This window comes from Pan troglodytes, chromosome 1 (assembly GCF_028858775.2).
Source record: "Pan troglodytes isolate AG18354 chromosome 1, NHGRI_mPanTro3-v2.0_pri, whole genome shotgun sequence".
NCBI classification, from domain to species: Eukaryota; Metazoa; Chordata; class Mammalia; order Primates; family Hominidae; genus Pan; species Pan troglodytes.
This window is the reverse complement of record NC_072398.2, coordinates 8,782,264-8,798,646: the sequence shown is the minus strand read 5'-3', so window position 1 is coordinate 8,798,646 and position 16,383 is coordinate 8,782,264. Positions and strand designations below refer to the sequence as shown.

General features: G+C 39.0%; 1 protein-coding gene across 4 annotated transcripts in view; it reads left to right on the top strand.

The window, feature by feature from the left end:
• The window catches only part of FMN2 (formin 2), a 389,598-nt gene that overhangs the window by 299,326 nt on the left and 73,889 nt on the right, over window positions 1–16,383 (top strand). For all 4 annotated transcript variants that reach the window (XM_054660803.2, XM_054660802.2, XM_054660798.2 and 1 more), the window contains one exon: window positions 6,861–6,912. In XM_054660803.2, coding sequence (XP_054516778.1) covers window positions 6,861–6,912 — 52 coding nt within the window. The remainder of the gene's footprint in view (window positions 1–6,860; window positions 6,913–16,383) is intronic.

The window sequence follows — 16,383 nt, the reverse complement described above, 5'->3', positions numbered from 1 at the left end:
GGAATTTCACTGAGGACCACTTCAATATGTACATCAGGCTGGGTGATAATAGCACACGGCTTTCCTGTATTTTATGTTTGGCTGGAAGCCACATATAGAATTTTTAAAGTATGTGTCATTTTCTATTATGTATATGTTTCTTGAGTTTTTAATAACTAGCCCCCATATGTTTATATACACCTATATTTCTGGAGGCACAATGATATATATATATATACATATTTATGTACAAAGTTGAAATAACCCTCAGTATTAAATAAAAGGTAGCTGTAAATTATTGCAAAAGTCAGGTTGACATTTTATGCCTCAAATGCTCTCTTTCTTCCTCCTAGGAGTATTCCACAGCATTGTTTTATTGTCCTAAGAACATGCACAGCATAGAGAAGGAAGATGCATTGGGACTTAGTTATTTCTCTTGCAGTCTAAGGAAAGATATTCTGAAAGTCATGCACTGTGACATGTATGAACTACTTAAATTTACCTGACTTTTAGTTGATTGTCAAAAGGAAGAGTGTGTCAAAAATCTCAAAACTAAGGCAATATATCTTCAGTTAAATGACAACTTTAAATGAGTCAGAAGAAAGGCACTGCATCTGTCTAAAAAATATCCCATACTGGCTGCACTTAAAAGCAACTGGAATGCACATTCATAGCTAATTATAAACAAAAACTAGTTAACACTTTAAATAAAAAGGAAAAATAGCAAAAAGATTTAGAGCCTAGACAAACAGATGAAAGGGTTCTGAGTTGCCTTCCATCTGATATTACTCAAATGCAACTCTGTCTCCAATTACCTGGGAATATGTGGTATTCCCTCATGAAAGCTCAAGATCAGAAAGGGCGTCCATTTCGTGTCTTTGCTTACTCATAGCCATTTGGAACAAGTTCAGCAGAAATATTTCACATTGCGAAAGAGTCTGGAGCCAGACAGCGACTACAGACACTAATCACTGGGTCAAAATAGTAACTTAGTAGGACAGCAACCACCAGAAAGTATTTGTGGAGGTAGAAATGTGGAGTCGGATATATTAGTGCCGTTGGAGAAGATATCACCAAATGCAAAAATGCTGTAACAGAACCATTAAATCACTATTTGTAATCAGTTTCATGTTCAGTGGCACAGGACTGTCTGAGCCGATGGTCTCTTTGATAGGATCAGACCTAAAAGGTAATCTTATGCCCTTAACTCTAGAATAAATAGATGGAAAGAAAATTAACCAAATAAATAAAGGCTGCCTCCTAAAACATTTGGTGTTTCTTTTATTGTATGGTTCCAACTACAGGCTTTCTTTGCCTCAAACTGCAGATCTCTATCTAGCATTTGAGATATGCGGGGTGGGCAAAAGGGGAAACATCATCGCTAAAATAATAGGTGCAGCAATTGATCAACTTCCCTAAGGAGCTGCAATTTTAGGTCTATTCAGATAAGAGTTACTGGTATTCTCTGAATATTGTCATTATAAACCACTTTTCATTGTTGCCTTTTTTCTTAAACTACATCATCCTGTTCCTTTCCTCCAGTGTCAGTAGAGAATTGATTGCTTTACTTTACTATCACTCTACTCCGCTACTACTTCTATTTTCAGTAGACTCTATCTCGGAACATTTTCCTTGGCAGTGGATCTCAAACTTCAAGCTATGAATAATTACCCACAGTATGTTTGGAATAAAAAGGTGAGCTTTAGAAGAGGATTAAGCATTTTTTAAAAATCATTCTTTTAGATTTCATCAGGTTCTCACTAAATTCACGTGAAGTATTATCTTATCCCTTGTAGCAATTTTATTTACTGCTATGTCTTTAAAAAGTGGGGAGGGGACTAAGGAGCTATTAACCTCTGTGTTTATCCTGTAGGCATTGGACTTCTCCATTCTATGCCAATTAAAACAACTTCACACACAAATTAAGTAGAAATAAAATCTATTAAATATATTTTAAAGCAATCCCGTGGTTTTATAAAGGTCTTGGGCCGTAATTTCTCTGTTGCTGTAAAGAGGCAACCTTATTTTAGCAAAGTATATTTTTAATTCAACATCTGGATTCTGTATAGAAAAATTAACAAGGAAATATGTGAGATTCCTACAATGGAAGACTTTTCACATATTGCAAGCAATGCATCTCCATCCTGCTTTGTAGTGATACTGATGCGGGCATAAAGGAAAGACAGGAAGAGGATGACTAGACACCAGGTGATCTATACATTATCTTATTAAATCATGAAACAACTCGGCCGGGCGCGGTGGCTCATGCCTGTAATCCCAGCACTTTGGGAGGCCGAGGCGGGCGGATCACGAGGTCAGGAGATCGAGACCATCCTGGCTAACACGGTGAAACCCCGTTTCTACTAAAAATACAAAAAATTAAGCCAGGCGTGGTGGCGGGCGCCTGTAGTCCCAGCTACTCAGGAGGCTGAGGCAGGAGAATGGCGTGAACCCAGGAGGTGGAGCTTGCAGTGAGCTGAGAGCGGGTCACTGCACTCCAGCCTGGGCGACAGAGCAAGACTCCCATCTCAAAAAAAAAAAAAAAAAAAAGACTAGGAAAAAAACGTGGCGCTCAAAGCAAAAAAAAAAAAAAAAAAAAAAAAAAAAAAAAAAAAATCATGAAACAACTCAATGAAAAAGAAATTATTACCCTGCTTTAATGATGAATAAAAGTTATTACATCAAAGAAGCGATTATTCAAAGTTATTAAAATCTACTGCAATTCAGTGGCTGCATTACAATTCAAACCCAGGTTTGCCTGACTAAAGCTCATGTTCTAGCTCCCAACACTGGACCTTGTGGGATCTGAAGATGAGAGGCAGAGTGTGAGAAAGACCTTGCATAGTATAAGCATTTACAAAAAAGTGTAGCTTTTATGGTCTGAGGTGGAGGAGAGGTGATTGCTCTCAGAGATCTGGGATGCCCTTGGCCAGTGATGTCCATTAGGCGTCATAAAAATGTTTCTGTCAAAAGTGGTCTTTGGGAGGCTGAGGCAGGTGGATCACCTCAGGTCAGGAGTTCGAGACCAGCCTGACCAATATGATGAAACCCCATCTCTACTAAAACTACAAAAATTAGCTGGGTGTTGTGGCATGTGCCTGTAATCCCAACTACTCGGGAGGCTGAGACAAGAGAATCACTTGAACCTGGGAGGCGGAGGTTGCAGTGAGCCGAGATCTCGCCATTGGACTCTATCCTGGGCAACAAGAGCAAAACTCCATCTCAAAAAAAAAAAAAAAAGGGGGGGGTGTCAAGCATTGCTGGGCGACAGTAGCACAGAAAGCCCAGTGATTTGATGACAATGTGAAGATCACCAGCCAAGCCTTGTGCCTATTTGTCTATTTTGAATGCTGCTTTTGCTACCCTATAATTATCTTGATTATGAATGACTGGAAATCTGCCATCCTGATCATTTGAATCATGTCAAAAAGAAATGAGATGTCTACTCTAAAGAGTTGGGAAGTTAATCTTGTAGTAGAAAATTGAAATCTTTTTTATCTCTTTTATGCAATTCACTCGGCATACTTTATTTAAATGAAGTTTATTAATAGTTGATTATCTGTACATAAGAAACTGCTACTAAAAGTTACACTGGCTTTCAAAACTCTGCAAAACCATTTATGCCATTAGAGATTATCTGAAAATATTTTTTGTACTTCTAGAAAACAATACGTGTATAAATATATATAAATAACAATAAGTTGTTGCAAATAGAAAATCACCTTATTTTCTGTGTTACCTTCAGCAAAGTCATGTTTGAAAGTCTGTGCATATAACAGTGGTGGTACACAGCCTATAAAAGTTGTTGCTCAAACTGAAAAGCATAGCTGGTCTGATTGGGGTCACTGCATGTAATTAGCTTGCTTGCTCCATAAATGAATGGCAGATTTGTTTTATTCCAAATGATATCTTAATTTTCACCAATTAAATTACATTTTATTTTGGTTTGGAAGGTTCACCCTCACTATGTAAAGCAACCACATCCTGCAGTTGTCACTAAGTTAACACCATAAGTATGTTTAAAAGAATTGTTGGCCAAGCATGGTGGCTTATGCCTGTAATCTCAACACTTTGAGAGACCGAGACGGAAGGATCGCTTGAGCCTCGGAGTCTGAGACCACCCTGGGCAACATAGCGAGACCTCCATCTCTACAAAAAATAGATTGAAAAATTTAGCCAGGTGTGTTGGCATACCCTGTAATCCCAGCTACTTGGAAGGCTGAAGCAGGAGGATGACAGGAGGAATTGCAGCTTGCAGTGAGCCATCGTTGTACCACTGCACTCCAGCCTGGGTGACAAAGTGAGACCCTGTCTCAAAAAAATAAAATTGTGACAATAAAATAGTGATGGTGCATTTATGCAAACACCATCTTGGAAAAAGGATATCTCTGTTTTTCCATAAAATGGAATTGCACCCCAATTTTTCAGAAAGTTTTTCCTGAGATTGGTATACAAAGGAAATCTGTTCAGTTCTTTGAATTGTTGACTCTACATCAGGAATCGAAATGTGTACTCTAATGTTCTTGCTTTGATCTCTCATTTGACTGTTTATCAAAGCTGATTACAGTTTGAATACCCAAATCCCTTTAGCTTCAAAACTATGTAAAATAATGTATAATAGACCATTTTAAGAGATTTTTTTCTTATTCTAGTTTGTCTTAATGATTGTGATATGGCTATTAGGTTTGGTAAGAAGGTTTGGTTTTATATTTTGTTCCCTCAATAAGAATCAGTCTTCTGCCAAATTGGATTAAAGTTTTTGTTTCGGCCAAACTTGCTCACGCAACTAAGCAAGAGCTGTTTCAGTGAACATCAAAAGAAGTCATTATGAACAAATGAAACTTACTTTATTCCACTAAACACAATTTAGGAGCTTATGCTTTTTGAAAAGCTGTATGTGTTTTCTTTATTGAATATAACATTGGAATATAATTATTAGTTGACTTACTCAGTTAAACATTATGTATGATATCACTCTAAGAATTTTGAGATCTTCAGGTCCAGAATTTTCCAAGGATATTTATCTATTAAGTTTCTACTGATTATTGGAGGCACCGTGCTAAGTATTTTGTACATATTAACAGATGAATCTGCCTAAAGTCACAGAGCTAATTTAAGTGGCAAAATCAGGAATCGAATACAGATCTCTGGCATCTTGTTCTACTGTAGTGTGTTTTTAAGTTTCATAAATCATTTACTTTAATCTTCTAAAATAGTCTAGAAATTCCTTCTTCTAATCTGCCTGAATCTCTGTACTTTGCAAAGAAAAAGCAAAGATATGTGAGGGCAACTGGAAAAATACCCTTCCTGAAAATAGTATGCATTGTAGTGCTTTTGTTATTTTGCCTAAACAAACTTTATGTGTTCCTAGAATTGTTTCTGGAAGCAAATCATCTTTTATGCTAGGCAACTCAGAGCAGATTTTTATAAAACAATATGTTCGTGCTGGAGCCTTTTCAAAGTAAAATCATAGGATATTCATTCTTTTTTTTAATATAGTTAACAATTGACCTGTAAGTTTATACAAACAATCTGACATACAAAAAGGGAAAGAAAAGAAAGAAAAAAATATCTGCTGCCACCTGAAGTGATCCCTGTGAAATCCTGAAAATCCTGGCAAAGAGTGGCAACGTGACACTGGGTTATGACTTTGCAGATACCATGCAAACCTTTGAAAGAACACTGTCTTGAGGCTGTAAAACATGAACTAGCCTAAGCCGTACTATTGTGTTGTAAGTAGTGATAAAGACACTGACAGTTCTCGAGTGACCATGGGTTTTATTTCATGCACAGTTCCCATTTTTTTATAATCAATTTGCCCTGCTCCACTGTGTCTCCTAAGTTCTCCAAATGGCCCCACATGTGACCCAAAGAGGAATGATAATAAAAAGACAACTTTTTCTTTAACTAGTCCCAGGATTTATTTTTTACATTTTACTTTTTTTTTTGTCCTGTTACTCAGTGATTTTCAAACTGTGGGTCACAAACCATTAGTGAGTCATAAAATCAGTTTAGCAGGTCCCAACTAATGTTTTAAAATCTGATAGATAGGCTAAAAATATCAGAGAGCATTGCATGAAATAAGAGTATCTTCAAAACTTTCATGTCAAACATATATTAATATGTATGGAGGTATGGGGAAATGGGTGGAGGTGAAGTAATACATAATTCCTAGAATGCTTACTTGTCAAAAAAAAAAAATGAAGTCACAGCCATACTTTAAGTGATGGAGTTCTTATGTTATTTTAAGCAGTTCGAAATACTGATTTAATCTCCTTAAATTTGACCTTTGGGTTTGTAGCAGATCACAATTCTTTATTTTTAAATAAAAATGATAGCAAGTAAATGGGTATATTATCACATTCCCCCTTTTCAGAACAGATCATGATCTGTTCACCTGTGGTCTGATATGAACTGTTGAAATGAGTTCAAAATTCTTAACATAACTGAGAAATGTCACATACCATTTCTGTTTAGGGTTTTGTTTTTTTTTTTTTGACGTGTTTACACCTTTGCTTGAGGGAATTATTTCCACTAATTGTTGGCATTTAAACACTGACACATCTGATGTAAATATGAAACTAGTGTTTTCTTTTCTCAGGTTAATGTGACTGAGTTAAAGAAATTTTTTCAGAATCTGAAATTTTTGATTAGATAATATATCTTGTCTGTGTCAATATAATAAGATCAACTTAATTAAAATTAAGTAGAATCATTTAAATCTTGTATCTATGACATCCATAGATTTGAAATGAGCTTCTGGTTGTAGTACAATAGAATTAATAATTAAAATAAGTTACGTTATGTAGGGCAGATGTTGCTTGAAACAGTGTAACAACTTATCATTTATCTCATGTACTTTTATTTTCTTGCACTTTCAGCCAAAATTGACCAAGAGGCAGAGGAAAATTCACTGACAGAGACTCATAAATGGTGAGAAATTACTTTATTTCCTCCCAGAATAGCGTTATAACATGCTAAGTGTATTTCATCTTAAGGAACCAATTTTTAGTTCAATTTTAATTTTCAAGCATAAAACAAAAATAAATCTAATAAAATGGTGTACTCTAAATCTACAGTGAATTTCTGAATTTTATTTTTGTTACTCTGGGTAACGTATAATTCTGTTAAATACCAAATTATTGTGAATAGCTTAGCATCTTCTCTTTTACATGGGATTTAGAACTATGGAAGTACACAAAAGAAGGAAGATAGCAAGAACCTGTTTCAGAGTTTGGGTTATCAAAAAAAAAACTATGTGATTTCCATATTCAAAAGTGAAGTCTAGGTAGGAAGCGATGAGCTTCCCTTGGACGCACCTTCATTTCCAGAATGGAGACTTGCAATTATGGGTAAACATAGAAAAGTATCTCAGAAATCTCCCTGCTTTTCTGCCTCCATTTTCTCTCCTTCTCGCATCTCTCTATATACGTCAGGGTTCTGTAGAAAAAAAGAACAAACTGGCGATACAGATATAAACACACACACACACACACACACACACATACACACACACAGGCATACCTCATTTTATTGCACTTCTCTTTGCTGTGCTTTGCAGATAATTGTATTTTTTTTTCACAAATTGAAGGTTTGTGGCAACTCTGCTTCTAGCAAGTCTATCGGTGCCATGTTTCCAACAGCATGTGCACACCTCATGTCTCTGTGTTACATTTTGGTAATTCCTGTAATATTTCAAACATTTTATTTTTATTATCTATCACCACAGGTGATCTGTGATCAGTGATCTTTTATGTTACTATTGTAATTGTTCTGGGACACCATGACCTGACCCATATAAGATGGCAAATGTAATAGAAAAATATTGTATGTTCTAACTGTTCCACCAACCATCTGTTCCCTTGCGTCTCCCCTCTCCTCAGGCCTCCGTATTCCCTGAGACACAACAATATTGAAATTAGGCCAATTAATTACCCAACAGTGGCCTCTAAGTATTCAAGTGAAAGAAAGAGTCACACATCTCTCACTTTAAAACAAAAGCTAGAAATGGTTAACCTTAATGAGGAAGGTATATCCAAAGCCAAGATATGCCCAAAGCTAGACGTCTAGTGCCAAACAGTTAGCCAAGTTATGAATGCAAAGAAAAAGTTCTTGAAGGAAATTAAAAGTCTATTTCAATGAACACATGAATGATAAGAAAGCAAAACAGCATTCTTGCTGCTATGGGGAAAGTTTAAGTGGTCTTAATAGAAGATCAAACCAGCCACAATAGTCTGTTACACAATAGTCTGTTGCCAGGGGTTTGGTTTAGCACAGCTACTTGCCACACAGAAAGCCAATCACTGAGATGAGTATTGCCAGGGAAGAAGGCTTTAATTGGGTGCTGCAGCCGAGGCGGTGGGAGCTCAGTCTCAAATCCATCTCCCTGACTAACTAAAATTAGGGATTTATATAGCAGGGAAGAAATGTAACCATGTGTGGGAGAACAGGAATTAGGGAGGGGTAAGGAAGAGGAGGTACTCAGCAGCAAGCAGCTGGTGGGTTAGGCAGTCACAATGGGTGAAGGGTCTGGCATCTCATTGTCCAGATGCAATGATCTGGTGAGTTTCAGTTCCTTGATACTATCTTGGAAGCCTGATGGTTGGTTTCTGGAGAAAGGAACTCAAAAAAGACAAATGTAACTTTCTCAAGTTTCAAGACTAGGAGGGTCAGTTTCTATGTTTATTCAAATTAAATCGTAAACATCAGTTCTATGGGACCATTGAGCCTGTTTCAATTCCCTTAAACCAAAGCCTAATCCAGAGCAGGGCCCTAACTCTATTCAATTCTGTGAAGGCTGAAATAGGTGAGGAAACTGGAGAGGAAAAGTTTGAGGCCAGTAGAAGTGGGGTCATGAAGTTTAAGGTAAGAAACCTCTGTAACAAAAGAGTGCAAGGTGAAGCAACAAGTGCTGATGGACAAGCTACAAGCTATCCAGAAGATCTAAGATAATTCATGAAAGTAGCTAAACAACATATTTCCAATGTAGATGAAACATCTTCTGTTGGAAGAAGATGCCATCTAGGGCTTTCATAGCTAGAGAGAAGTCAATGCCTGACTTTAAAGCTTCAGAGAACAGGATCGGGCATGGCGGCTCAAGCCTGTAATCCTAGCACTTTCGGAGCCCAAGACGGGTGGATCACCTGAGGTCAGGACCTTGAGCCCAGCCTGGCCAACGTGGTGAAACCCTGTCTCTACTAAATATACAAAAATTAGCCAGGCATGGTGGTGCATGCCTGTAATGCCAGCTACTCGGAAGGCTGAGGCAGGAGAATCGCTTGAACCCAGGAGGCAGAGGTTGCAGCGAGCTGAGATCGCGCCACTGCACTCCAGCCTGGGTGACAGAGCAAGACTCGTTCTCAAAAATAAATAAATAAATAAATTTTTAAAAAAGTGAAGCTTCAGAAAACAGGATGACTGTCTTGTTAGGGGATAATGCAGCTGGTAACTTTCAGTTGAAGCCAGTGCACATTCACCATTCTGAAAATGCTAGGGCCCATAGGAATTATGCCAAATCTCCTCTGCCTGTGCTGTATAAATGGAACAACAAAGCCTGCACATCTGTTTACAGCATAGCTTACTGAATATTTTAAACCCATTGCTGAGACCCATTGCTCAGGAAAAAAAGAAAAGATTGCTTTCAAAATATCACATCTCATGGACCATGCACTTGGTCACCCAGGAGCTCTGCTGGAGATGTACAAAGAGAATCACGTTTCGAAGCCTGCTAACACAGCATTCATTTTGTAGCTCATGGATCAAGGAGTAATTTTGACTTTCAAGTCTTATTATTTAAGAAATACATTTGGTAAGGCTATAGCTGCCATAGGTAGTGATTCCTTTAAGAGATCTGGGTGAAGTAAATTGAAACCTTTTGGAAAGGATTCACCATTCTAGATGCCATCAATAACATTCATAATTCCTGGAAGCAGGTCAAAATATCAGCGTTAACAGGAGTTTGGAAGAAGTTAATTGTAACCCTCACAGATGGTTTTGAGGATTCCAAGACATCAGTGGAGAAAGTAACTGCAAATGTGGTAGAAATAGAAAGAGAATTAGAGGTAGAGTCTGAAGATGTGACTGAGTTGCTCCAATCTCATAATAAAATTTGAACAGATGAGGAGTTGCTTCTTATGAATGAGCAAAGAAAGTAGTTTCTTGAGGTGGAATCTACTCGTGGTTAAGATGCTATGAACGTTGTTGAAATCACAACAAAGAATTTAGAATACTACATCAACTTAGCTGACAAAGCAGCAGCAGGGTTTGAGAGGATTTACTCCAATTTTGAAAGAAGCTCTACTGTGAGTAAAGTGCTACCAAATGGCATCATATACTACAGAGAAATCTTTTGTGAAAGACTGAATTGATGTGGCAGATTTCATTGTTGTCTTATTAGCCACCCCAGCCTTCAGCAACCACCATTCCAATCAATCAGTAGTCATCAACATCCAAAAGATATTAAGTCACTGAAGACTCAGATAATTGTTAACATTTTTTAGTAACAAAGTATCTGCTAATAAAGTATGCATTTTGTTTTTCAGACGTAATTCTGTTGCATACTTAATAGACTATAGTATAATGTAAACATAACTTTTATATGCACTAGGACACCAAAAAATTCATGTAACTCTATTACAATATTCATTCACTTTATTGCAGTGGTCTGGAACCAAACCCACAATATCTCCGAGGTTTTCTTGTGTGTGTGTGTGTGTAAAGAAAGATAGAGAATTGACTCATGCGATTGTAAAATTGGCAAGTCTAAAATTAGCAGGGCAAGCTGACAATTCTGGTAGGAGTTGATGTTGCAATCTTTTTTTTTCCTCTTTATAAATTTTAACTTTTAGATTAAGGGGTACACGTGCAGGTTTGTTACATGGGTACATTGCACGACACCGAGGTTTAGAATCTAAATGATCCTGTCACCCAGGTATTGAGCGTAGTACTCAGTGGGTGGTTTTTGAGCCCGTGATCCTCCTGCATTGTTCAGTAGCCCCAGTGTCTGTTGTTCCCACGCTTACGTCTATGTGTGATCAGTGTTTAGCTCCCACTTATAAGTGAGAATAGGCAGTATTTGGTTTTCTGTTCTTGCGTTAATTCTCTTAGGATAATGGTCTCCAGCTCCATCTGCGTTCCTGCAAAGGACATGATTTCATTCATTTTATAGTTGCATAGTATTCCATGATGTATGTGTACCACATTTTCTTTATGCAGTCCACTGCTGATAGGCACCTGGGTTGATTCCATGTCTTTGCTATTGTGAACAGTGCTGTGATGAACATACGAGTGTGTGTGTTTTTGATAGAATGCATTATTTTCCTTTGGGTGTATACCCAGTAGTGGGATTGCTGAGTCAAATGGTATTATAGTTCTGTTTTCAGTTCTTTGAGAAATCTCCAAACTGCTTTCCACAGTGGCTGAACAACTTTGCATTCCCACCAACAGTGTACAAACATTCCCTTTTCTGCACAGCCTCGCCAACATCTGTTATGTTTTGACTTTAATAATTGCCATTCTGACTGGTGTGAGATAGTATCCCATGGTGATTTTGATTTGTATTTCTCTGATGATTAGCGATGTTGAGCATTTTTCCATGTTTGTTGGCCACTTATATGTCTTCTTTTGAGAAGTGTCTATTTATGTCCTCTGCCTATTTTTTAATTGGATTGTTTTTGCTTGTTGATTTGTTTAAGTTCCTTGTAGTATTGCAATCTTGAGTCTGAAGCAGTCTAGAGACAGAATTCTTTCATATTCAGGAAGCTGAGTCTTAAGGTCTTCAACTGATTGGAGGAAACCCAGCATGTTTTAAAGGGAAATCTACTTTTTTCAATGCCTAGTAATTTAAGTGTTAACCACACCTAGGCCAGGCACGGTGGCTCATGCCTGTAATCCCAGCACTTTGGGAGGCCGAGACAGGCAGATCACTTGAGGTCAGGAGTTTGAGACCAGCCTGGTCAACCAGCCTGGCCAACATGGCAAAACCCTGTCTCTACTAAAAATACAAAAAATTAGCCAGGCGTGGTGGTAGGGGCCTGTAATCCCAGCTATTCAGAAGGCTGAGGCATGAGAATCGCTTGAACCTGGGAGGCGGAGGTTGCAGTGAGCCAAGATCGCACTGCTGCACTCCAGCCCGGACAACATAGACTCCTTCTCAAAAAAAAAAAAAAAAGTTAACCACACCTAAAAACTGCTTTCTCAATACCATCTAGACTGGTGTTTGACCCCAAAATGGGCACTATGACCTGGCCAAGTTGACACATAAAATTAACTATCACAATTTCTAAAGAGAAACCTTATTAGCCTTGAGGAAAAAATTTATTAAAGAAGTTCTCTGCCATTAATTCAGTAGGCAAGATCTTTTTTTTTTTTTTTTTGAGACATAATCTTGCTCTGTCACCCAGACTGGAGGACAGTGGCACCATCTCAGCTCACTGCAACCTCCACCTGCCAGGTTCAGACAATTCTCATTCCTCAGCCTCCCCAGTAGCTAGAATTACAAGCGTGCACTGCCACACCCAGCTAACTTTTTTTTTTCTTGTATTTTTAGTATAGATGGGGTTTTGCCATGTTGGCCAGGCTGGTCTCAAACTCTTGGCCTCAAGTGGTCTGCCTGCCTTGGCCTCCCAAAGAGCTGGGATTACAGGGATGAGCCACCGTGCCTGGCCGGCGACATCTTTTATATTCACTGAACAGATATCACATATTTAGTAGTTCTTGGCTTGATATAAAATATTGTCTTAGCAAACTAGTAAACAGAATTCTCCAGTTTCTATGAAAAGCAAAAGCTGAGGTCAAAGGCCTGAAATTATAAAATCAGAAATTTCAGTGAGTTGCATGAAAAAATTACTAGCAAATGACAAAATCGTTAGTAAAAGAGCCATCTTTTATAGTTAAACAATGAACCCCGAAATTCAAAAGTAAAAATAAGAATAATGAATCATATGAAACATTTGACGTTTCTCCGAAGAAATAAGTCTGTGTGCCATTTTCTCAGCAGTCCTATGTAACCGGGGCAACAATCAGTAGTAATTCTGTGCAGGAAAGCAGTGTAACTCTGATCCTCTGGCCTTTTGAGTCTGAATCTTGCCTCTTACACATGATAGCTCTATGACCTTAGACCAATCCCATCACCCCAGGAAAATAGTATCTACTTTGTAGGTGAGAATTAAATGAAATAATCTCTGGCAGATGCTTAGTCCCAAGTGATCAATAGATGTTCATTGCTATGGTATTTTCACATTATTTTTATAATCAGAAATTATAAAAAGTTTAGTGGTAGAATTAGAAACCAGAGTCAGATTTCAGACTCGGGCAATGTATTTGTTTGTTGTCATGTTTCTCGCTGTCTCCATGGATTGCAGCCCTGGGCAGTCTCGGATGGTTATGGAGCATAGATTTTGGAATCAGCTCTGTATTTTGGTACCTGCACCAAACTGCTGGCACCATGGCTCCAAGGATTTATCTTAGGTTTTGAATCCATGTCCTTATCTGTGAGAAAAAGAAAAACAATGTCCACATTATAAATGTGGTGATCAGTTCATTACTTAACTGATTAAGTAGGTTAAATGAGTAAAATATGTATGTCGAGTATCAACTTCATAAGAGCTCTTCACAATTTCCTTTTCTTCCATTTACCATAATACCTGAGCTTGGGAGACTGACTTTTAGCATGAACTATCTTCATAGCCACCATTAAACTGGAAAAAACAATATAAAACAGTTATTTAACATGTCTAGAAATTGTTCTATGGACTTGGCAGCAAATGAGGAATCATTTGTCCAAGAAAATCTAAATCATGGTAAGAACAGTGAGAGTCTAAGGCATTGGAATCACTACCTATTGTGTCCTATTACGTCTTTTGGGAGCCGCTGCAGGAGCTCTAATCCAGACACTTATGGTCACGAAGATAGGAGCTTCCACTCTCCCAAGCTCCTACGCTGAGGTTATGGCTTCTCACTGAGTCAGCAGGCTGCCAGAATTACTCATTCCACCACCTCCAGCTTATTGCAGAAGTTCTGTTCCAGACTAACAATGCAGATAAGAGGGGGCTCCCTTTCTCAACACTTCCTTACTTAAAGGGCAGATGCTCCAGCTCAGGTATAGCCGACCGAGAATGCTGGGCCCCAGTGCTTCCACTCTAGCTGATTTTAGGGCAGAGATTCTACACCAGGAGGGAGAATACATGAAGACTAGGGGCCCCCCACCTCAGCTCCTTCTTACACAGCAGGAGTGTTGCTTTGGAAGAAGTGGACCACTGTCCTAATCCTAGCTTTAACCATTGTGCAGGTGCACAGAAGTCCTGCCCAGAGCTCTACAGATCTGCTTGAGAAGGCGGATTTTGTTTGGAACAGAACATGAAGAATTTCATACCTAAGAGCTTTGTCTGAAAGAATAGAGGTGTAGACGGAGAGCAGTTGAGAGGGCGTTCGTAGCTCCGTGATACAGCAGCAACAAGCAAAATGGCTAAGCAATCAGAAGTTTAACAGAGAGATCAAGGGAAGAAGATAGCCAAGAAGGATCCTTTTGGGATCATAATCAATCCCAGAGGTTGGAAGGCTGTGCATAAGCTTACTAGGCTGCACCCACTAATGAGCATCAGATCAGGAGGTCAGGCTGACGTGGAAACAATCCCCAAGCTGTGTAGGGATCCATGAATATATGCTGTAAGCCTCACTGGCAGCAGGGAACTCAGCGCAACCGCTGGCCACCACTGGCGGAACAATAAGATATGTAACCCAGGGGCAACTCATGGGAAGCCAGGCTAAAAAATAAAATCACCTATATTCCTTCATGTAGTCTGTCTAATAGCCACAAAATAAGCACACCAGCATCAGCCGAGTTAACTGCTTCTAGGACCTTGTATGTAAGCAGGCAGAAACATTTCTGCCTGGTGTACTGTGGGCTTCCACCTGCCCGGCTGGCTGGCTGGCAGGCTGCCTCCTCTCAGGCCTTTGAGGGAATGGTGGACTTTGACCGAGATTCTAGAGTCCCAGGTCTCCTTCCCAGCTTTGAGGCCTTGAGTATTTTACCTGCCACCCCAATCTCAACAGTGGCTCACCATATGTACTCTCTCCCCATGTAAATTTCTTTAGGACCCAAAGCCTCAGTTTTTTATGGAGTTCTTCTTTTGCTTGAATTGGCCAAGACTTTCTTTACTCCCCCCCGACCACCACACACACACAAAATTGAAACAAAATACATACACAGGCCGGGGGCGGTGGCTCACACCTTTAATCCCAGCACTTTTGGAGGCCGAGGCAGGCAGATCACCTGAGGTCAGGAGTTCAACAACAGCCTGGCCAACATGGTGAAATCCCATCTCTACTAATAATATTTAAAATTTAGCCAGGTATGGTGGCATGCACCTGTAATCCCAGCTACTCCGGAGGCTGAGGCAGAAGAATCGCTTGAACCTGGGGGGCAGAGGTTTCAGTGAGCTGAGATGGAGCCACTGCACTCCAGCATGGATGACAGTGACACCCCATCTAAAAAAAAAAAAAACATAGACATGCACATACACATATACAGATCCTCACTGTATTTTATCTCTAAATATTTCAGTTGTCTTGGCAAGGCCTAGAGGGAGAGGAGAGCTAGGAGTATGAATTTAGGCATACATTTTTCCTGTCTTCCATTTCTCCTTTTATTTTTATTATAGATTATTCTTATCATGTTCTATGTATCATATTATCACAAACCAGATGAAATTCACTTTGGAGGCAAGATTTGGAGGTACTCAAAAAGTTGTTCTTCATTTTCCAGCCTTCCATTTAGCCCTTTGACGTTGAGACAGAAAATACACGGGGAAGTTTCATTTCTATGAATATATCAAAAGGTTCCTAATCCAAGGAATTGGCTGGTGAGGTTCTGTTTTTATCTCAGTGATGCTGTAACAGCCAGACACAATTTAGTTTTACTTTACACCCTGTGGCAGGAGATCCACTGACAAATTGGTGACAAATTTCTGTGCTTGATTTTTAAAAATGGTTGAGAGTTATTTACAGATAATTGTGATAGCTGAGTTGGGCTATCAGATGCCTTAAGGATCAAAGAAGGATCATATAATAACTGAACAGCCTTTTCTGTACCAAAAGAGAAGTTTCCCAGAGCTTTTGAGGCAATTTGGCATTCCGTATACTCACCAAGGTTGTCATGAAAGAAGGCAGGGCTGCGTGGTGGACAGGACGCTGACATTTCCTCTTAGCCTAGCTCTGCCACTCCAGAATTACAAGTGAGTAAACCACAGAAAGTTCCCCAAGTTCCCGGGCCTCCACTTCGTCATATGTAAAAAGGAATATAACCTCACCCTTTCTTTCATCCTCCAGGGCTGTAGGAATATGGAGTACCTTGTTCTTTGCAAAGCTTCTTCAAGTGTGGCTCCTAAGAGGCCTTTCTTGAAGGCT